Source organism: Caenorhabditis remanei, chromosome II (genome assembly GCF_010183535.1).
Source record: "Caenorhabditis remanei strain PX506 chromosome II, whole genome shotgun sequence".
NCBI classification, from domain to species: Eukaryota; Metazoa; Nematoda; class Chromadorea; order Rhabditida; family Rhabditidae; genus Caenorhabditis; species Caenorhabditis remanei.
Window position 1 is genome coordinate 8,199,887 of NC_071329.1, and position 23,376 is coordinate 8,223,262.

A 23,376-nucleotide genomic window follows, 5' to 3' on the forward strand; every position below is an offset into this window, starting at 1 on the left:
AGCATTATATGTTTTCATACTTTGTGAACATCTCAATTACTATTAGGTAAACTCATATACAAAGTTTCTTGAAATTTTGAGACTTTCACTTTTTTCACCATGGAGGGGGGTACGTGAAAATTTCGTGAAAAAACACACATTTTTGCTTATAGAAAAAAAGGGTCCCGGAATTTCAGGATAAAAATTGGCACAAAGTTGGGCGGTCTAAAGACAATCAAACTGGCATAAAAAACTTTTTGGAACTAATTATAAAATTGTTGGGGGTAAGGAAAAAACTGAAAATTTTTTCAAAAAAAACATTTTTTTTGACTGATGTCAAAAGATTTTTCAAAAGTTGTCAACACAAAAAATGTTCAAAAACACGCTTAAAACTCATTTCTGAACTTTTTTTTCAGATATCAGTTGAAGGGAAAAAATTAATTTTTTCACTCCCCCGATTTTTTTCTATATGTCAAAGGGGGCGGAGCCTAAAAAGCTGTACGGTTTTTTTATAAGGTCATCATATGGACCCATAATATCAAAAAACCGAATAGGCTAATTGCGTTTGGCCGATGTGTTCTATGGGCAGTTCGAGAAATACTGACATTGTCTCTTAAAGAGTTAGTTATCTGAGATACTAATATTTGCAACAGTGTTCACCGTAACAGAAAAAACTGTCTGAGAATTGAGGAGCAATAAAAAACAAAAATTTTTGAAAAAAGTTCGGTGGAGTGAAGTTATCAAAAATAGTAATGCTAATTGTAAAAAAAACAATACAAACCGATAGTGATTCTGCTCATTGAACTCTGGCCAGTGTTCACTATTTTTGAGAACTCGCAGTCTTGGAGTTCTGAAAAATTGCGGTTTCCGTTCACTTCCTTCTCTCGACATCTCTCCTCATACTATTTCTCTTTTTTTCCTTTTGTGCACTTACCCATTTTTGGCAAAACTTGCCCAAAACTGCATGATTTTCCTCGAAAATATCTGCTCTCGTCGCTTATAAATTTTTGAATAACTCAACGGAACTCCAAAAACATATTCAATTTCGTATCCATGCATTGCTCCAGTCCATTTTGGCCAGGGGTTCGCACTGGAAATAGGTTAGGAATTTAAAGAGAGAAAATATGAAATTACCTGGAAGATTGTGTGAAATAATAAACAAAAACATTCGGAGGTTTCCTAGTCGAACTTCTGTGAGTTGAACGAATCTGGAATAGAGGAGAGAGATAGAGACGAAAAAGAAAATCTTCAAAAAAGGAAGAATTGAGGCAATTAGAACTTGAGGATATACCTGATCAGCGAGCCAAAGTGAGTCACAAGAAAAGAAATAATCTCCAACTATTTGATTCATTTGTCCTGCATAGAATCGAGTCTTCCGGCCGTGATCTGTGCAATTCGGATCAGAATAAATATATTTGGCAGCGGAACGAATGATGTCAGGTTGAATTGAGAAGGTCGAGTCAATTAGTGAATCGAATTGATGTCTGAAACATCGGAAAATGTACAGAAATAACGATAGGGAAAGATTATTTATATTGGGAACTTTTAGAATTCCTGTTACAAATTATCTGGACCATTATTTCAGAATTGAAAAGGTTGGCTCCTGATTTTTCAGTCCAGTTATTCAGATAAGTAGTGGGATATCCCGAACGGCTCTGACCGAAACTTCATTGAGCCCAAAATACATATAAGTTTTTAAAAAGTAAAAAAAATTAGAATGAAAATCTAAAATTTATCTGAAAAAGAGAAATGGGCAGGGGTTTTTTCAAGACACCAAAATCCGAACGTATCATTAGAGCAAGAAAAATAGAGACGTCCTAGAGGAGAGTGGGTGTCGAATAAATTTTTAAATTCAAGCAAACATGTTTAAAAACTTTTTCAAAAAGAACGAAAGTCGAAACAAAATTATGTATGGAAATCCGTGAATTCACAAAAGGGCTTAATGAAATTGAAAAACCAAAAAAGTTTAAAAAAAAAAACTACTCTCCAAACACTGTAACACTGTGCTCGCAGTTCTGCCAATGATACGAACCCGAGTTTTAGCTGTAGATCAGATCGTTGAAGAGAACACCAAATATAATCCGAGAAATGACGTAGAATCAAAAAAGGTCTCCACTTTTATAATAGTTATCCCCACCCCTTTTCTCTTCTTTTCTATGAGAATGAACTCGAATACTTTCCCACAAAACAACGTCATTTTCCGTGATTCCCACACTCTTTGACTCTTTTCATTTCTATTCAAACAGTAGAAAGAGTGTCCATTTTCAATAAAAAAACGACTGACCTGGTCAATTCGGGAGGCTCAGCTTTATCGAAGAATTGTGGCAACTGGTAGATATTCCAATAGTTGCCTGCAAATGAAAGATGATAGTTGAGAAGAGAATGACTGTTTCTGACACATTGTTTCTGACACCTCCCCCATTTTCTTTCCTGTGACTCCGCCCCTTTTCTCCTCCTCCTCCTACTCCACCCTCTTCTCATCTGAATATGCTCTTCTTTTCTCACGAACCTTCGTCCTTGTTCATCCCAATCATCAAGTTCACATCCCTATTGAAATCGCCTTCACGCAACGCCGCACGCGCGTCTAAATGACCAAAGAAGTGGTTGTCTCTGAAAAGAAAAGAGAGATGAGCAAGAAGGAAAATTGAGAATAAGTTATGGAATATTCCAACGGAACATACCAAGAATAGGGGAAGGAAAGTGAATAGAAACCGAACCTGGAGACAATGACGAACGGAAATTCGAGATAGGTCAACGAGATATTCCATGTGCTCAGACTCAATTGTTCGGGAGAAATCAAACGGAGACATGTCATCGAATTTTCGACCTGCAAAACTGAATATGAGCATGAGGATGAGGGAATTCTAGGTGTGAGAAGAATTGTCAATCAGAAAATAGTTCCCTAGGGGCCGATAAATCAGAGGTTTAAAAATTGTTACTTTCCCATTTTGAGCTTGGTGAAAGGAATTTCTTCCTAATTTTTTACATTTTTTATCAATCCCTATGACGAATTTCTCTTTTTAAATGTCTATAATTACTTTGGAACTCTGCAAATGGGTCTAATTAATTGAACGTTTGAGTCAGGTGCCAGATAATTCAAAACTGAAGAAAAGCTACCGTAATCTTTGGAAGATTGCAAAGGAGTCGGCTTCTTAACCCATTATTCTTGCTTTTCGTTTCTCAAGTATTCAAAAAACCCACCGTAGTCTTGTTACATCCAACCAATTCCAAAAGTTTCTCTGATTTCTGTTTCGCTCGAAATGGAGAGTTAATGGCCCAGGTGTTCTCGAGACTTCCCGATTGAAGAATAGCGTTCTTGAAGAGTCTGCGAAAGAATTCAAAGAATGAAAAATGTTGTGAATAATTTGTAATACCCTCGGGAACCCGGAGCAATCAGATGAGCGACGATCGAGGCTGCTCCAGCTGACTGCCCAAAAACGGAGACCTACAAAAAGGAACTTTTGGAGAAAAAGAGGGGAAAAGTTGGCAAATTCTTGGAATGAGAGAATCTAAACCTTGTCCGGATTTCCGCCAAACGACACAATATTTTGACGAATCCAATGAAGCGCCAATTGCTGAAAAAAAAGAAGAATGAAAATAAGTGACCCAGTCTCGGGAGACCTAATCAAAAGGGTTCCCAAATTCCAGAAAAAAAGGAAAAAGAAGATAGGAAGAGACAGAAAAAAGGAGAAGAAAGTGAGTTAGGCGATGTGAAAAATTACTCTCTAAAGGGGGAGGAGCAGAAGAGAATAAGAGAGAAAAGGGGAAGAAAGAGCAAGTTTTTCAGGACAAATGTTTCGCATGTCGACGATGTATGTATGCACTTTGTGAGGGTGTGAATATGTTTGAGAGTGAGAAAAAGCATAATAATAGGGGAAGTTGGGGGAGGGACCCTTTTGAAAAGAAGCAGCAGGAAAGGGGTGGAAAGAGAGAGGTCACCTGGTCCAAGAGTCCCATATTTCCTGGAGTATCTGGGTGGTCTAGATAAAGGAATCCGAATGGGCCGAGACGGTAATTGATATTCACAACAATCACGTTTTGGGTGGAAGTGAGCGCCTGAAAACCAAACAGTTTGTACTGAATGTTACGGTGGATAAAGCTGTTTGAGGTCTTACTGTAGCATTACTGTATTTTTTTGTGTTAAACACAATCCTAAACTTCGAACAGTTTTTCAAATACATCTACATTGACACAACTCTCCGTTTTCTTTCGCCTGTTCAATTGGCGTTTTCACAAATCTCAAATTCGTATTTCCTCGGTTATCTGAGTGTTCAAAAACAAGGAACCTTGTAATTTGGTTTTGTTGTTCAGATATCGTCTGAGATTCTCTCAACAACCAAATTTCCAACCCTGAGCATTTGACTATCGCAAAATCTAGAAATTTAAGGTTTTCAGAGGGAATGCAAACTTTTAAATTTAAAAGAAATAGTGTCCAAAAAAGCAAAAGTATTTGAAACAGTTTCAATAGTTTGTCCCCATAAACCAATATAAATATAAGAGAAAAAACTCACTCTTCCGTCATAAATGCTTAAAGACGGGCTTCCTGAATAGAATCCACCGCCAAAGAACCAGACCATTACTGTCAAATTACTGAAATCCCAACATATCAGTTTTCTACTAATTCCATTCAAACACTTACTACGCATCAGCTGGCGCCCAAATATTCAAATAAAGACAATCTTCACTGATTTGAGTATTCGCATTCCACATCTCACTCCCCCAGAAACTTGTATTGTAGTTATCTCTTGTTTGAAAACAGGCGTTCGCAGGTTTCGTCGCATCGAATACTTTCTTCCATTGCTTCTTTTCTCGTGGTTTGCGGAAACGGAACTCTTCAACTGGAGGTTCGGCAAATGGGACACCAAAGAATGTTCTGATTTTTTTCGATAAAAAGAAGAATTCATTTCCTCGAATATCTCCAAGTTTTGTTTCCAGAACCACTGGATGAACTGCTTCTGACTCTATCTGAAACATTGAGAAGTCAGTTCTAGCAACAAAATTAAATAGGAAAAAAACCATATTCTAGCTTCAAAACTTAAAGAAGTTCCTAACTTTAGTTCATTTTCCTTGTGAAAAAAAACTCACAAAAACCGTAATAAAAACGAGAAATGGCAAGAAGAAAAGTTTGGGTTTCATCGGCGATCCGACGTCGTTCTTCCTCTGCTCCTCTTCTGCTTCTTCTTCTTCTTTTTTCTTTTGTCGTTTCTTTTGTTTTTTGTTTATCTTTTGGGGACACCACACCAGTTCGCCCCTTTTATTCTGGAGCAGATGACACTGCAAAAATACAAACAAAATAGAATGAAAGAGATTAGAAATTCGGAAAAAAGTCAGAAGCAAAAAGAGGGAATCGAGGAAAGAATACGAGGAACATCGGAATGAACAAAATAAGGAATCGAAACAAAAAGTGAACGAATAGCTATGGAACACAAGAGAAAACATTCAGATATGAATTGGTTTTTCAAATGAAGATTTTTGAATGAAATAACTTAAAAAGGGAAACTGAAAGAGATACTAAGATGAGAGTTTTGAGTTTAACAAGACTTGGGATGCTTTGTTTTATACGAATATGATCTGGAACTCCTCCTCTTGAAAAAAACAAAATTTAAATTCTATCGTTCTTCTTTCACCCACTACATTTGTTCTGATTCGTACAATTTCCTAATTGGATGTTTCTGACTTGGGTTGAGTTGGGAGCTACGATAAGATGGGTTGACAGAGTTTCTTTGTTTTCAGGGACAATCGCTTCTTGGACCGAGTCATATAATAAAATGGAGAACTTACCGAGAAAAATTGTTATACAGTCATCCTACAAGAAGCTATAATCCCATCTAACTAAAAGAACCAGGTAGTAAGAGTAACTAGCAAAAATTGTCTGGCTTGATGCCAATAGTTAACAGGTGCACACATAAGAAAAAGAGAGAGCAAAAAGAGAGAGATACAATGAGATTGTCGTCGCATCATTATGTTGATCTTCTTGTTTTCTTTTTCTCTCTTGACAAAGTTTATCCAAGACGTGAGATTTAGTACAAATAGACACATTGTCGTCGCCGCCAACGATTGATTGATGTACTGATAGAAGAGAATGACAAGCGATGATATTGGTAGAAGAGTGAGAGGGGAGAGCACAAAAAAATGAAACATGGAAACAAGATGAAGAGGATTTCTGGGTTACAAGGGAGAGGTTAAAAGTTGGTATTTTTTAATGGAATCTTTTCAGTCATTTACCGTGTTCTCTACAGTACCTTTTGCTGCTCAATTAGAAAACTATCTCCACTCGATTTCTATCTTTTTGGAGAAACTAGGAAACCAATATTGTATTATTTCTTCTGATTGAGAACTCCGATTTTCAAATGGTATTATTTTCAGTTTTTACCGAGCCAAATTTCAGCTACACCCAGTTCTCAAAAATATGTTAACTACAGCTACTCAATGAAATATACTTTTAAATAATGGTTCTGTACAAGATAATACTAGCTAATTTCCTATATGTACATCCATTTTCATAACATAGTCATTTGGTGTGAATATACCAAAGTGCATGCCATTAGACCAAATTGGTCTTCTTCTCCAGACTGGTGGCATCTATTTAATTTTGAAAATGGACTCGTGACATTAGTACGGTAGTAGTGGTAGTGACATGTTATAAATTCAGATTGGTGCCAATTAGTAAATGGAGAGAAGGGGAAACACAAAAGGACATGGAATGCTTTCTCGAGATAATGTGACTGATGGAAGAAAGGGCATAAAGTGAAAAAAGAAGAGAGAGAGAGAGAGGGACCTTCTTATCCGCAAAAAAGAGGAGAAGAATGTGCAAAAATGCACAAATCAAATATTCCAGAGAGCAGAAAAGAAGGATCTTCTGAAGGAGAAGAAGGCGGAAAAGAATCATTCTTTCACTTTGTAACACCCGAAAAAAAAAAACAAAAGAGGTGTCCGTCGAGGCGTAGAATTGGAATAGAATACTATGGTTCGGGTGGAAAAAAGAGAGAAAAGAAGAAGAAGAAGATCCCTGAGAAATACTTTTTGGTACAATCCAATAGGTCTGCTCTTTCTGTTTGAATGACCGAAATCTTGAGAGACTTCTTGCAGAAACACTGTGATCGAAGAAGAGAAAAAGAGAAGATTGAACGGTAAATAGTCTTGTGTGAAGTACTGTGGCGGGCAGGGGTTAAGACACAAAACGACACAGTTACTTTATCAGAAAGAATACAGAACACGGGGAAGTTTATTCTGATTGGCAAACGAATGCACACGAGGAATTTGATTTGATTTTACGCGGAAAAAGGTTTCAACACTGACAAAATTGAATTGGAAAGTAGAATAAGAAGACGGAGCAAACTGATTTTCGGATCGAAAAGTGCAAGTTTTTTGAGTAAAACGAGGATAGAGAGAAACTGAATATTGAATGGGATGGGTTGAGTTGAAAAAGTGATACTTCACCAGGTTTATGAATGGGTGAGTGGGGATGACTGGGTTGAAAGAAGGAAGATCAAAAGAGAAGACAAGTCGGAATATCAGAACATATGTTGAGAGAGGGATAATATACAAATTTCTGAAGTTTCTATCTGAAATTCATTGAAATATTCATCAAATTCAGAAACATCGCAATTTCAAAATGTCTGATTGAAACCTGGCATTGTTGGGATTCGAATTTCTTTTTCAGAAAAAGCCTAAATCGTCCAATTAATTCCCGAAGTTTGATAACATATTCAAAATGCTTACGATTTCAGGTTTCCGACAATTCTCATAGAGTGAAGTATGCTTCTCGGTGGACCTTTTGTTATATGATGTATCCCCGCAAAAGTCGCAAAAATGTAAATTGCACGTCTTTATTTGCCAATATTTCGGTTTTACAACCATCTTCAGGGCTTGGTTTAATACCTAGAAATCGTAAGTAAGAAATCGTAAGTAAAGTAAAATACGTTTCCGACAATCTCTAGTTTTCACAAAAATTCAATTTTCGAGAATAGAAATCTATAAATTGGGTAGGAAATAAAAGATTGGCTCGGGTTCAGATAAAAAGAGAAGATCCGTTGTATACTCTATAATTATAACGATACAACATGCCAATTCACTATTATTTTTATATGCACACTCGACGCGTGTCCAATTAATTTGGGCATTTGCTCAAAGGATACAGTCAAATTGAGTTCGCACCTAAGATTATCAACTCAAGGGGAAAACAAATATATATCATGTTGACATGTCAATCCAATTTGAAAGCATACACAAAGAAGAGTATGTTGTCCTTTCATCCCCCCATCCCTAACACATACTTTGTGACCGTAGGCGGTACATCATATAAACAGAGAAACACTTGAAATGCAATCAAAATCTCTCGTTTTGAGTATGAAAAGAGGAAGCCCACCCGTATAGGATCCTCTTTTCTCGTTTTTGAATTTGAAAACTCATTTCGACAAGATATAATCGGAGAGCAAAAACGGACAAAGAATAGGAAATCGGCGTGGGAAAACTGGGGGGAAAGGGGGAAAAGAGATGAGATGAGGGGGGTCAGTTATTATTTATTTGAGAGAATGAATCGAGAATGAGACATAATTTTTGATGAATTGTGCCGCGGGGTTACGGACCAAGAAGAAGCCGAAGAAGAGGGATGAAGGGACGAAGGGAATGTGCGAATTTTGAATGTGTCTGTTTGTTTTCTTCTGGAAATTTGGAAATTTGAGAGGATTCGGAAGCGTTTCTCACCGCGCAGGAATTTCCTCGTTTTTTCTTCGTTTTCATTGAATTTATATGACGAGATAAAGAATGGAAAGAAGGGTGGATATAACCGAGATTCGAGGACAGAAGGCAGAAATTGGATGGGCTCGGAAAGGAATGTTACCGACATTGTTGTAATCAGAATCCAGAGAAAGTGGACGGAGAGAGAACTTTTTCCAGTACATAGTTGCCAACAATGCTCCAGTAAATTCTAATTTTTCTCTAAAACATTTTGAAACAGTGTTAAAACTATGGTATTAATCCCATATTGTGTATATTGTACAAATCAAAAGTCCATTTTGATTTGAAAAATGTTGCAGAAATACCGTAATCCGGTCTCTGAGAATCGATTTGTAATTTTTCTCGCTAGTTGAGTATCTAGTTATTAAAATATATACTGATGCAAAAGTTTTGATGATTCTCGATCTGTTTCTCGAGTCCACAGCTTTAAGATTTTTCTGAAGTATCTCTTGAAATGCACAACGTTGCAGAGATACCGTACTCGAGTTGGAAAATGTTCGAGTTGTTGAAATGTTACGGTGAACTTATTCAAAAATTTAAACTTTGTCTTTTTGATCGAAATGAAGCAGGTGATTTATTAAATATGACGTTTTGGAAACCAATCTTTGGAATCTATTCAAAGAACATTCTAAATCTACATAAAACAATTTCATGATTCAGAATGAGAATCCACGTGGATATTAGTCTAGACTACTAAACGATGGGGATGTCCAGCAGACTCCCACCAAATGGACAGACGTGAAAATGTGTTAATTGGAAGACCACCCAACTGGAAAAAGCTATAGACTCACAAACTTTGTCTTTTCCGAAAATGGGGGGTCTGGGCCTATTGAGTTGTCAGATCATTCATCGTCATGTCATCTGAATTAGGTGTCGTCATGCGAGAGTTTCTATGTCTAATGCAACGTTTAGAGCACACGAAAAAGCAAAAATTCAGAAGAAAAAAGGGACATAAGAAGTGGAAAAAAGTGAGAGAAGAAGAAGGAAAAAGAAGGGACGGAGTGTGAGAAAAACGGACGGACGGACCACTACTGATGGCTTTTAGTGCTCTCCCGGACCTCAGAGACGGCCGTCCCATTTGCATCCACCCACCAAAAAGAAGGTGTCAAGATGTGTATGTAGACTTGTTGATTTGTTTTTACATGAAGAGGAAATGAGAATGAAGAGAATGTTGTAGGAATGATGAGCGGTTGAGAAAAATTCACAAAAAAATACAGTGGAAACAGTTGAATTGAGGATGATATAATGGAGCAAAAGAGCCAGACAGTACTTGATTATCTGTGAGAGCCAATGGAAGTTTTTGTACTTTTGAACTGAAAACAAAAACGAACTTCTTTCTGATCAGTTCCTGGAGACATCTGAAATTATTCTCGTTACCTAAGAAATCATCCCCATCTAAAATTCTACAAATTTGAAGGGAAAACAGTTTTATTACGTGTCAAATTACGTATTTTGATCGTACAGAATGAATGAATGAGACAAGAAAATGAGTGGATGATGGGAGAAATGAGGGTGAGCAAAACGGAGAAACTTGTACATAAATACGGTCAGATGACAAATGGATGGGATGGTTTGGGGAGAAAAGTTATACTTTTTGATTTCTTTTTGATTATTAGATAAACAGATTATTGGGGAGGAGTGAAAGTATCAATGGAAGATCGATTTGCTAGCGAGGAACTTCTCACGACGAGCCTTTTTCTCTTCTTCTTGTCGCTTCTTCTCCTCTTTTTCTTCTTTCATTTCTTCCTCGAATCGGGATAGTTTGGTTTGTTCTTCGATCTGGAAATTCAGAAAATAAAACATTGCAAAAGTGACTGTAGGAGTATCACAAAAGCGAGGTCCAAGTATTCTTCTACATTCACATTTCCCGGTCTCCCCACTCACCTTAGCCTGGAAGAAGTTGGCTGCTCCAAGAACGCCTTCTTTCGAGACGTCGACACTTTCTGCGAGTGTCTTGAAGACTTCTGAGCATGACAGTTCACCGCTGGCCGCCAATCGGAAGATCAAAAGGAACTCTCGTTGGGAAATTTTGCCGTCTTGATCTTCATCGACCTGAAATTCAGTTTGATTTTATCAATTCAGAACTCCTTATCAATTACCTTCTTGATGAGCTCCTTCAATGCGATATGAGTCTGTGCTTCACCAAGTTTTTCCATCATTCGTTTCAACTCGTTAAAATCGATAAAATTGTCTTGATCCTCATCGTATTTCTTGAAAGTGTCGACGAAATATTGGATTTGTTTTCGGGAGAACTCGCTGAATTCGGCATACAACGAAATCTTCTTGTTCATTTTCAACGGTACATTCTCGCCTGGAAATAGGTGAAATGAGTGGTTTGGAGAAAGAAAATGAGAATTTAGTTTTCTTTTTTAAAATATCAAATGAAACTTGGGTGTGGAGATCAAATTTTTTGAATTTTTTTCAAACGCCCTCCGTCTGAAAAACTATAATAATCTTACCGAATTTGGAAAAGTTTTCGTCAAACATGATCACTGCTGAAAATCCGAATTTCGATGAGAAAAACGAAGAGGTGGACGAGGAGAACGAGAGGAATGGAATGAGTAAAACGACCTTGTTGACGGTTAGCCTTTTTTTGGCGCCAAGAGATTTGAAAAATAGAAAAATGAGAGAGGAATGGAGGGAGATCAAATGAGGGAAACTTCTATCTTGAGAAGTTATGAGTCTAGGAATTAAAAATATTATTTGGAACTGTTCGAAATAAAGCTTTCTAAATTAACAACTACCCGTTTGGGTTACTCTACTATTCTTGAGCTGGGGATAAAAAGTTTAGATTCGTGTAATTAGGTCAGAACTATTTTAAAGGGCAGAACGAATTCCAAAGAAGTTCAAAACTTAACTCTTTTGGAAAGTTTGAGAGCTTAAAAACTGAAAGAGGAAACACAAATTTTTTCACAATTCTCTACAGGTCACATTGTGAAATTGCGCATGACACTCACCCGGTGGTCATACCTTGATCTACTTCTGTTTTTCTTAAAACGAATCAGAGTATGACTAATGTCAAAAGAGGCGTGGAACGGATAATAGAAGAAACATGGTGGAAGTGAAAATGAGGCGATGAGTAATTACGATTTGACGCCGATCAACAAGAACTTGATCAGAGAGTTCTAGAGACGAAGAGACGCAGACTCAATCAACTTTGTTTATGATGCGCACACAGAATACCGTCAAGAGATGTGGTCAGATGAAAGATAGATATTCCTACTTTTTGCTGACAAGAGAACGCAATTCGAAATTCTAATTTCACGTCTTCCGAATGGAATATCAAGTGAGAAGAAGAGAAAAAGAAGGAAATAAGATAGTCGAGCCGGAAAAAAATAGCAAATGATATGTTGACATTTCATTAGACACTTTACGCTTTGCCCGCAAATTTCGCTATTTTTTACGGGAAGCTTGGGATGGGCGGAAGGGAAAAAATAAATAGGAAATTTGCATAAGATATTTCCTCTTCCTCTTGAATTGAACCGTCCGAGAGGGGTGCGTTTTCAAGTGGTCAGTTGGGTGATCAGGCTAGGAGCATCGCTTTATAGAAAAGCGATACGGTATAGGGGATCTAATTTTACTCATACGATGTTTGGGATTATATTTTTTGAAATCTCACCTTCAATAATCTTATTTCTCCTCTCCAATGCTTCCGTCAACTCAGTTTCATCAACTGGAGGTACTGGTACTGGATCCATCGGTTTCACTTCTTCTGGATTTTCAGTTGTTACGGTAGATTTCTCGTGGGAAAGATGGGGGTCACACAACAATCCTAACGGACTTATGACAACAGATGGTTTCTGGAAGTGAGCCATAGATTTGAAGAAGAGAATTGAAACAAACTTTGGGAACAGCAGGAGACTGTGGACGGCTGTGAGAAACAGATGAGGATGTGGGCGATGCTGGACGAGCGCTGAAAGAAAAGAAGATACAGGTGAGATGTCTTGAATTGTTGCTAATGGTTTTTGGAGTGAGTCATTCTTTACAGAAGATCAGAAGGTAGAGGAAATTATTGCAGAGAAAGTGACGAATTGTCTGGAGAGTTTTGTCAACAAAACCTATGTTCTGTTGATAAAAATATTACTTTCTGCGATTCTTTTAATTAGAAGTCATAAGAGATTTCAAAGTTTTCTTCCGAAACTTACAAATCTTCCTGGTGAATCATTTCAATCAACTGAGGTGTTGGAATAGGTCCAGTTGCTCTTCGAATCGCCAGTGGTGTCTCTGGTTTCGGTGGTGGTGGAGGTGGAAGAGATGAATCTCGAATCGGTGTTGGTGCCTTCGGACGCTCTTCTATTACTTCTAGTGGTTTTGGAACAATATCGGAGACTGCATAAGCTGAAACTTCAGGAACTTCCGCCTGAACGATTGGTGCTGAAAGTTCCGTCGGTTCTGTTTCCGTTGGTGGATGTTCTGGTTTAGCTTCTTCCACTTTCTCATTGGTCGGAACTTGTTTTTCCGGGGACTTTTTCTCAGGTTTTCTATCGATTTCCGGTGTTGGATCTTCTGGAGTCTTCTCATTGACTTCCTCAGCTTCTAGAGATGATTCACGAAGCGGTGGCAATGGAGGTGGTGGAGAGACAGAGTTGATAATAACAGAATCAGAAAAAGATTCAATCAGCTCATCCATATTCACATTTTCAGATGGTCCTGGACTCGGGATTGGAGGTGGAACACTTGTTGGACGGGGTGATGGAGGGGATGGAGAGACACGTGGAATCGATGGAAGTGGGATATTCGGAGGTGGAGGTGGAGGAATTGACAGGACTGGAGGTGGGACGGGACTTCTCGAGATTCTCATGATTTCAGCTTCGAGTTCTTCAAATGAAGCAGTGTCTTCTATTTCTTTTCGACGACGTTCTTCTTCTTCAATTGATTCTTCTGAACGAACACTGGCTATTCTTGCTGGAGGAGCTGGTGGAGGTGGACTGGTCGGAAGTTGTGGAGGAGATGTTGGTGGTGGAGGAGGTGGAGGCTGTAAATAAGAAAATGGATGAAACAATTGAAAACAGATATTTCAATCAGAAATATATGTGGAGGTTTAGATCCGACAGATGAAATATAATAAACAAAGAATTTCATCTAGAAAAGCGTTTAGATAGCCTGTTGAAAATCAGAAAAGCAAACCGACAAAACTCTTCAATGAAAAAAGCAACAAATCTAAATTTTTACGTCCTTCAGGTTAAAAAGAGTAACCTTCCGGTCTCCACCTAAAGCAAAGCTAGTGTTTCTCAATGCATATCTAAATTTACCTTGTACAACTATTATTTGTTATTCAATCTCATTTTCCCCTCTTGACACTCTCTTCTTTTTTTCTTTTTTCCTCTATAACTCACACTTTTCATTATTTCATCCAAAACATCCACTGGTTTCTTCGCTTCCATTTCCTCTGTATATTTCTTCAGTCTCTGTGCTGCTAATCTCTTTTCCAACTCGTTTCCATCTTCATTCTCCCTCACGAATTGTTGTCTTCTTGGTGATGAACTTCTTGGGAATGCACCTTTTGTTATTACCATAACTGGAGTCTTTGGGACTGGAGCCGCCTGTTGTTGTTGCTCATTTTCTAGCCGCTCCACCTCTAAAAGTTCTTGAATTGATCTTTTCGGTGGAGGACTTCGTGGATCCACGACTGTTGGATTCTGATGTTGATTCATTGGAAACGGAGATGTTGAGGGTTCGGAATTCGTCTTGATTTGTAATGGTTTTGTGGATTGATTGTTATTATTTTCTTCTTTTTTCTCCAACGCTTTGAAAATTAAGTCATCAATTGAAGTGTCAGTACATGGAATATATGGATTTTCGACAATCTGAATCAAACAATTGAAATTGAAAAAAAAACAAAACAACTCACCTTTTGTGGCATCACTGGAGCCGGAGGAGGTTCTTGCTGAGAACTTGTTTCCTCTGGTTTCTCAGAGCCATCTAGACGCTTTTTCAGTTTTTCAGCCAGTTCGGGACTTGCCATTTTTCTGAAAATATATATTTTTATCTAAAAAAATAACTGACGGAAAGCCAACGTAGAGAAGCAAGGTAATACACACTTTTAAAAGAAGTGACAACGATAAATTGATAAGAAACGAGAAGATGAAAAACATGAAAAAAGTAGAAAGTGAATTGATGAGGAACATATCTTCCTAAGTAATAGATTACAAATAGCAAGTTGCTTTTTGGCAGAATTCCTTAAAAATTAGTTAATATTCTTTTAGTTCCAAAAGTAACTTTTGTTTCATTTCCAGATAGAAAAAGTTATCTACAAAAATCAAACTAGATAAAAGCTGAATTTTCGAGTTTTTATACTAGAAATCAGACCAATTCAAAGCAAATGAATCTTCTCCAATTACAAATGGGTCAGAAACAAAAATGAGATAAACTAGAAAAGAGATTTCGAATGGCAAAATGTGTCCACATGATATCTTTTTCGTTGCGACTAGTGGTGGCCAATCGGCAATCAAACTGAAGAAATGCCGCCTCGAGAGCTCATGTTTACTCAAAAATTGGTGAGCCCTTTGTCGACGATCGGAATAAAAAGTGAAACAGATTGGAGATTTGGAGGGACAAATGTGAGAACATTTCAACTCATTTCCTGATAATAAATAAGTGATTTTTGTGAAGTGTAACACTTATAAATAAACGAGTATGAGTCAGTGAGAAATGAACAGAAAACAGGGGGAAAGATGGATGGAGATGGACCATTGAAAAGTCAGCTGTTATGGATTCACTGAAGGGACAGATGCTCTTTGAGATGATACTAAAAACAATATGATGAGTCACGGAGGTGGAATGACTTCGAATCAGATGATTAAGATTGATTCTGTGAGAGAAAGTGTTGATGAAGATCGAGAGAATATGAGGGTCAAGGAGTGGGATAGTTTTTGCGATGTATTTTAAAACCATATGTTGATAGTGAGGTTTCAGAGATTTCGAGAATGTCATTTAAGCGCCTAGACCTATAATAGAAATATTTCATGAACTAATGAAAAAGAACGAGGAAATGAACAAAGAAACAAACTAGGATAAAAGAGAAAAAGAGAAGTATGAAAAGCTAGATGAGCCGACTCTTAATCCAAAAATTTCATAACTTTCAGATTTCATAACTGATTTGTTTTTGTTTTCATGTTGATACTTATTAATGTTATCTGACCGGAAATAACAAGTTTTATTCGTGCTAAAATTATTTTGAAGACTGGATGACTTTTTGTGGTTGTGAACAATATAAATCTTCTTTTTAAGTTGAAATGAGAAGCAGACAAATCAAACTTCAAATTCCTTCAGGGAAAGAAGAAACTTTAGTCACGGATCTTGACAGTAATCCCCGAAATCCTGAATATTATATTTCTATAATCCACGAAAAGATAATCCGAGAACAAAAGAGAACAGACCGTTCTTCTCTACACTTGAAACCCTCTATGAAACGGTAACCATCCAAATGATTAGTGGGCAAACAAATAGGAAACATTCTTGAGATAACAAAGGAAATTGGCTTCTGTACAGATGAGTTTCTGCAAAAAGTTCTTCTCTTCCACTGGTCACTTATTCCTTCTCACCGGATAACTCTATGTTTTCAGTGTGATGTTACAACCGATCCGATATGTCTGTGTCTCTTTAATATATGCACTATCTCGTCAGTTCAGCCAGTTGTGCTCCTCGGGAGCCACGATGGGATAGAGGAAAAAGTGGACGGAAGAACTACGGCAATTACTTTTTTTGCGACCTCTTTTTCTCTCTTGTCACCCGAAACCACCACTTGAACAAAAAGAAACTGATTGGAAAGTGGGAAAAGATAAGAACATATGACGAATTGGAGGGGAATATAGTCTTTGTGCTTACTGTGGTTCTGTGAGACTTTTTTGTAGTTTACATTCAAGTTAAAATAGTTTTCTGTTCAAGAGTTACGCAGAATATGAATCGAAGTTAACTGAGAAAAGATTCCTCAACTTTGAAAGAACCGATTAGAGAATAGGAGAGAAAAGAAGTCATCTGAATAGTGAGTGTTTTACATCATTCGATTCTCTTCTACTGGACTATTTATGGCCTCCTCGGAGTTTTGGATCAACTCGTCGGGTCTCCACAAGGATATAATCTGATAAAAGGAGGTCTTCTTGGATCTGTATTCCTTTATTTATTCCATTCGAATCCCCATGCATTTCATGGAATAACTGACCTCTCGTTGAGACCCGTCAGAACTCAGTGAGAACAGGGTCTCACATGTTGTACCGTCGATAATCGATTGACGTCTTCTCATAGCATTTCGATTCTCATTCATTCTTTTAATAATGTCATCTCTTTCCGTGTTTCCTATTCTCAAACTACCGATTCTGTGTATCGAGTCTATTCTGAATCAGTTCGAAGTATATGATAAGTGAGTTCAATTTATGAATTACGACCGATTTTTAGATATACCTTTTCAGAATCAATATTTCTCTTTTATCCAAAAAATGCCATTGGATATTAAAAAGATTGACTAAACCCACTTTGTGGTGCTTGAAAGTTCAAATTAAAAAAAATTATGCCGAAGTAATATTTGTGTTGAAAACGAACCAAAATTATGGATCATGGATTTTCGATTTTGGAGAATTAGAAAAATTGACTCCAATTCAACATACGATAAACGGCTGTAATATGGACTACGGGTCAGTTATAAGAGAAGGCAATGTCTGAGTCAGTCGAACTCAGCACTGTAGGGCGGGTTTTTTTTCAAAATTTGAACTTTGAAGGGTAACTTTGAAGGTTGAAAAGTGTTGATACAAATATCAAACAAATGTAAAACAGTTCCATCCAATGTTTAAATCATTTTCAGTGAACACCTGAGATTCTACCCGTTTCGGTTCACTGATCCACAGCAAACTTTGAAATCAGCTATCTCTTATTTCATGGATTTGTTCAACATTCATGTTCGTCGTGTTAATATAGCTCCTGATGAGTTCCCTAATACCAGGAAATTCATTTTCCCAGGATGCAATCAATGCGAAAAAGTGAGGATCACTGGAAATATTCCAATTAAAACATATATGTTGAAACACTTTCTTGAAAGCTTCAAAATAACGGAATGCCTTTCATTTAATATCCCATTTGAATCAGACTTTTACCTCGATCCAATTCATTTTGCGAAGGACGAAATTCACTTTCTAAACAGTTCATCCAATTGGATTACTCGTGATGTTTTTTTCAATTTAAAAAATCAGAGAATTCAAATGTATGACTGTGATATATCTAAAGTGAATGTGAAAGACTTTGAACTGTTTGTGGATAGATGGTATCACTCGAATGATACAGAATTTGAAATACTTGTTATGATGTGGAACGTTTTTCCTGGCATACTAGATATCGAAAGATTCAATCCAATGCCATGGGATAAGAACAAGAGAAGCAAAAGTATTATGTAAGTCTAGAATACTTTCATTTTGAAAACCAAACCAACATGATCATTCCTCTGTCTTTTGTTGTTTGAATCCTGATTTTCAGCGTACATCCGGATTTCGAAATAGATTGCTCTGAAGGCATGGACATCGAACGAAGTGATGGATCACTGGCTACTGTTTCAAAGAGAATAAACAATATGATACTTTTTTATGTTTGGAATGGCCCGAAAACTTGCTTCTGATGAACCAGCTTAAAGGGAGAGACCGTTATTCCAAAAATTGAGATTTTTTGATATGGATCGACTCAAATATTTGTAGAAAAGAGAAAAGTCTCTTGGAGCCGGCCCGAAAATTAGTCTAAAACGTTATGAGGCCTCAAAGTGTCAAAAAGGGACCTCTCACCGTGAAGATTTGCTTTATATTTCAACATTTTTCACGCGCACGGCGAGGGAATTTTACCTTGAAATATAACGCAAAATCTTCACGGCGAGAGGCCCTTTTTTGACACTTTGAGGCCTCATAACTCGATTGAGACTAATTTTCGGACCCGGCTCCAAGAGGCTTTTCTCTTTTCTACAAAATTCTGATGAGTCGATTCATATATACAAATCTCAATTTTTGGAATACCGGTGTCGCCCTTTAATATGGTTATTCATGGCATGTAAAAATGTACTTCAATACATTTTTTCCTTATTCACGAAAAAAAATGTATTTTTCAACACCCTTTCCCCATTTTTTCTACATCTCTCCCCCTTTTTTACAGTCATTTTCCGATTTTTCTATAAGTTTCGAGAGGTGAGCCATTTCAGAAATTGATTAATATCAATTACCCCTTTTCAGAAGATATCCCACGGATGCAGTTGTGAGAGGTTGCTCAAGGATTTATTGTCATCTATTTTTTGAAGACGATTCAGTTTAAAAAACTCCAATGGCATCCACACGGATATTAAATTTATAGTGTTCTGCAGTTTACGTTATTTCTCCTTTTTCATTAAATTTTATGCTTTCACATATTCACTTCATGAGGTAAATCTGTGGAAACTTCTTTCTGATCTTTGTTGTTCAAAACGTATGCTCATTTTTGTAATTTGACTCTTGTCAAATACAATACAATTGTCTCTTGTTTTCTGTGATTTTCTTCTTTTTTCCGCAACTTAATAAACTAGTTTTTGAATATTAAGTTTCTCTATCGTTAAAATGGCTCCACTGGAAACTTGTCGACTGTTTTCTCTAAAACTATTATGTGCAACGCCCACTTGTCTTTTATATATAAGAATGATTTTTATGCTTTGTTCTTGAGTTTGAGTTTGAGCTTTTTCTCAAGTTCCACTTTTTTGAAATCAAAAAGAGATCCATCAGGCGTCAGAACGGAACCTCCATAAAATTCATCTTGTCATCTGATATCAGAAACATTTTTCAGAATTAGACCCATCCAAACACTCCGAAAACAATATCATCCGAAAGCTTTCTCTCTATCTTCTATATTCGATCTTTCACGTTTTCTTCATCTACTATCTCATTTGCCCCAGACACCTTCTTCATTCATGTCTACGCCGACTGTCTGACTGGGACCATATGTTTGTCTATAGTTGAACAACTTTTTACGGCGTCTACTGATTCTTGATCCCTATCTCTCAATCACATGTTCAACATGCTCGACAGATTGGCACAAATATTCAGATAAGATCATTTGAAACGGTGTAATATGAGAAGTTCCAGGTGACGGTCTATCACTCTAGGTTCGTCATTTTGGTTGAGAAGTTACAACTAGCTGAGAATAAGCCCCGCCCACTATTTTCTTATTAGTTAGAAGAACACTGTCTTACTCTATGTTCTCACTCGCCTTCTCTCTAGCCTTGACTACCCCAACTTAACCTCGCTCATTCCCCTTCTCTCTTTCTTGTTCTCCGATAGATTTCAAATATTATAATAACCGTCGTTTTTAGGTGATCATGCCTCGGATTAAACTTCTTCTGCTTCTCATCATCTTCCACTTCGCAATTGCTGAAAAAATACCTCTGAACAGTGAATCTTGTGCTCCTGGAAACTTTGTGAGTCTTCCTTTCTGAAATGTTTTAATATCCAGCTTTTCGACTTGCAGGTTCATGAACGTAAGGCCTTGTACTACTCGTGGAGTCGAATGGTTGTTGGATATGTTGATACCTGGAAGAGTAAAGAGTGTGTCAGTGGAAACTCGAACCCATTATCCTGCGGAATCACCTATTTCTATGTTGCTATCATAAATTTTGAAGATGACAAAGGAAATAATAGAATCGATGGTAAAGATCTCTGGCTGTGGGAATCTCTCAAAACATTATGTTTCAGCTTCGAAACTCACTGTGAAATGTTCGGATAACATGATTTATTCAGCTATGGAACTTCCAAAAGGAGTCGAACCCAATATTCTTTACAAGAGTTATCTCAATTGCCAAGGAGATATCACTGTCGATTATGTTCCTCCACATATGGTTTATCTGAAGTTCATTTTGATCAAAGCCATGTTCTTGAGCCAAGACATCTTCTTGTATCTCCTCATTTGTGTAATCTTCGTGGAGATGTTCAATCGTATAATGTGAGTTGACCTAGATTTGAAGTGTACGGGTTACTGTAGTGTTGCTATAAAGTGCTCAAGTGCATTCAGTAATTTTCAATCTGTTTTCGTTTTTCTTATAGAAAGAAACTTCTTAGTCCAATATTATTCTAATTATACGACACACTTCAAATTTCAGGTTCATCGTTTAAGTCAGTCTTCCACTTCATTCTCGATTCTCCATATATCAATAGCCCTAATTCAATAAGTAACTCAAAAGCAATATTCGATTTTTTTCTCCGATTTTATTATATTCTTCCTATTTCTTTCGATTTTATTCTATTCTCTGATTTTATTCTATTTTGTTCCATTCTTACATATAATTCATTTCAAATCCTGAATTGATCAATAAACCCATTATCATATACACCTATTTGAATGTTAATTCCCCTTCTACTGACTCATTTTCTGAGAGAAACGGCCAATCATTTCGAAATGTTTCCCTCTGAACAACAACATTGTTTCCTCTTCTTTTTTTCCAAAATTTTTTGTTTTATTCTTCTTTTAAAACAAACAGAGAGGGTACGGTGACATTTGTAACCACTTCTTTTTCGCACAATCAACATCTGTCCCTCTTTGGTGCCAGGCTTTCATGTCTCCTTCCTTTGTACATGTACCGCAATGTTGATTATTTAGCCGTGTAGAAATTTCTAGAGGTCGTTGGATTGACTTTCAAATTTTCGCTAAATGTTCTTCTTTCAATGATGTCTTCAAGAACTCTTTTTGCTGTATAAATCATATCAAGAGTTCTCTCAAAGGTATTCAATACCCTCACATCACAAAAGATGATCATTCGTTCCTGAATAGGAAACTAAAAGTAAACACTCGAGTGTGGGATTCATGCAGTAAGTGGCATTTGACTGAATTGATTTTCCTCGTAAATCGACATCAACTCTTCCGTTCGTGGTACAAAAGCCCCACCCTCTCTCCTAAATTTCCTTCGATTCATTGTGCGCGTCCTCAGTCATTTTCTCTCTTCTTCTCTGTTCGTTGCACCTCTCTCCATGATTTCAAACCATATCGATTGAACTTATTGACTAACTTCTTTTAGATTCTAATAACTGTGAATTTCAGAATGACGTGGGCTCAACTTCTTTTTCTTCTCTTTCTCGCTAACATCTCCGGGCTTCAGGCACAAGAGTTGCTCTGCAATTGCCTTTTTGGAAACTTTGTAAGTTTTCGATGTTGTTTTGGGTCGAAATGAACTCATTCAACTTTTTCAGCATCACGTCAATACTTTCACTCAAAGCCGTCTGTCAAAAGCCATATCTCCTCTTAACATCCTCGGAATTTCATGCGATTCTGACTCCGTCATCACTCGTCCCTGCACCGGCATCTGCGTCGATTTCATAGTTGTTAGCAAATGCACCAATATCACGGTCGAGGGTATGATACTAATGATAATCCCTGGTTATTGATAGTGACCCTTTACAGCACAAGTCAAAGGATGTTCTGATGACTTGAGCGATATCGATCCAGAAGTACCCCCGATGTCCTATTTTGTCGAGGATGAAGAGTATCTGACCACTTCTGTAATTCTGACGGAAAACTCGACAACTTACGTTTTTGAAGTGGAATATTGTGGTGACTCATTTGAATCAACCACGGAAAATTGGAAGAAAGAGGAGATCAAATCGAACAGCTACGAACTCGAATACATCATCATGCTGATCTCCATTTTTATCGGCTTCATCCACATCCTCGAGCTAATAATTCAGGATTACGCGAGGGTGAGATTTTGATTATTTATTTATTAAGCTTCGGATTTTGGAACTGTTCTGAAATAACTTGAACTTTTTCAGATGAACGAACTGGAACTGGTGCACCGCAGATTGAATCCTACCATACAAGCTCGTGGAGAGAGAGCTTAAATCTTCATCTTCCGATCTCCATCGTCGTCTTTTTCTTCTTCTTTTTTTTATTATCCATTCACTCTCATCATCTCATACTTTCCCTAAGTCCCTATCAACCATTTTCTGGTGTAATTGCTTCCGTATACAAAGCTACACAACTAATTTTGATACAAATAAAATTGCCCACTTTCTCATGATCACTAATTTTAATTACCAGTCGGTTCACGTCGCCTAACGGCGACTAAACCTCCTTTTCTACACCACCTTTCCGGTTGTTACAGCGCCTGCGGCGCTTCCCAAACGGTTGAGACTATAGAGGTTTCAGAATTCTTCTCTAATTCTGGATCGTATAACTTATTCACTTGTTGGTAGTTTTCGTTAGCTAAGCAGCCCGTTCCGGTAGAGAACAATTAAAAAATCTGTTTTTCTGATAATATTTGGACAAATTTTCTCAATGACATTTTTCCTGTGGAATATGAAATTCAGTATGAACGGTTTCTTCACTTCTAGAATTTGTTTCTTTTTTGAAGGTAACCGAGCTACGACAAAGTTCCTTATTCACAAATCACCATCACTTCTTGACCATTTTGCTTGAATTTGTTCTACTATTTTTTTCTCTGTTTGAACATATTTTTCTGAAGCTTAGGAATGTGGAGACTTTCCTATTCATATATTCAAAAAATGCGCTTAAAACATCTTTTTGAGTTTTTGACTGATCGGCGGCGATATCGCCTCCCTCCCCAAAACCTTTCAAGATGTTTTCCATATACACGGAAATCTTCTTCATAGTCTGGTTTGATCCAAAATGTTCTGCTTTCTGAATTTTAACTATTCGGCGGCGATGCTGCCTCTCTTC

The 23,376-nt window shown here is 37.3% G+C and overlaps 5 protein-coding genes across 5 annotated transcripts; 3 read left to right on the forward strand and 2 right to left on the reverse strand.

Moving 5' to 3' along the window:
- Positions 1-995: 995 nt before the first annotated feature.
- Positions 996-5,115, reverse strand: GCK72_005284 (uncharacterized protein; the record flags this gene model as incomplete). Its single annotated transcript, XM_053725117.1, has 13 exons — positions 996-1,069; positions 1,114-1,225; positions 1,271-1,463; positions 2,264-2,330; positions 2,489-2,589; positions 2,697-2,806; positions 3,181-3,304; positions 3,354-3,424; positions 3,495-3,554; positions 3,919-4,035; positions 4,491-4,569; positions 4,619-4,944; positions 5,065-5,115. The coding sequence occupies 13 exons, from the start codon at positions 5,113-5,115 to the stop codon at positions 996-998; spliced, it is 1,485 nt and encodes a 494-aa protein (XP_053589311.1).
- Positions 5,116-10,365: 5,250 nt separating this feature from the next.
- On the reverse strand, positions 10,366-14,683 carry GCK72_005285 (uncharacterized protein; the record flags this gene model as incomplete). Its single annotated transcript, XM_053725118.1, has 8 exons — positions 10,366-10,497; positions 10,603-10,770; positions 10,818-11,029; positions 12,338-12,518; positions 12,562-12,631; positions 12,864-13,693; positions 14,055-14,525; positions 14,570-14,683. 8 exons carry the CDS (start codon positions 14,681-14,683, stop codon positions 10,366-10,368), a joined length of 2,178 nt encoding a protein of 725 aa, XP_053589312.1.
- A 2,308-nt stretch (positions 14,684-16,991) lies between these two features.
- GCK72_005286 (uncharacterized protein) lies at positions 16,992-18,319 on the forward strand (the record flags this gene model as incomplete). The annotated part of the gene is made up of 3 exons (XM_053725119.1): positions 16,992-17,077; positions 17,516-18,097; positions 18,181-18,319. The coding sequence occupies 3 exons, from the start codon at positions 16,992-16,994 to the stop codon at positions 18,317-18,319; spliced, it is 807 nt and encodes a 268-aa protein (XP_053589313.1).
- A 1,710-nt stretch (positions 18,320-20,029) lies between these two features.
- GCK72_005287 (uncharacterized protein) lies at positions 20,030-20,653 on the forward strand (the record flags this gene model as incomplete). The annotated part of the gene is made up of 3 exons (XM_003117154.2): positions 20,030-20,128; positions 20,179-20,356; positions 20,403-20,653. 3 exons carry the CDS (start codon positions 20,030-20,032, stop codon positions 20,651-20,653), a joined length of 528 nt encoding a protein of 175 aa, XP_003117202.2.
- A 1,089-nt stretch (positions 20,654-21,742) lies between these two features.
- Positions 21,743-22,538, forward strand: GCK72_005288 (uncharacterized protein; the record flags this gene model as incomplete). Its single annotated transcript, XM_003117000.2, has 4 exons — positions 21,743-21,838; positions 21,891-22,053; positions 22,102-22,397; positions 22,470-22,538. 4 exons carry the CDS (start codon positions 21,743-21,745, stop codon positions 22,536-22,538), a joined length of 624 nt encoding a protein of 207 aa, XP_003117048.2.
- Between the last annotated feature and the right edge of the window lie 838 nt (positions 22,539-23,376).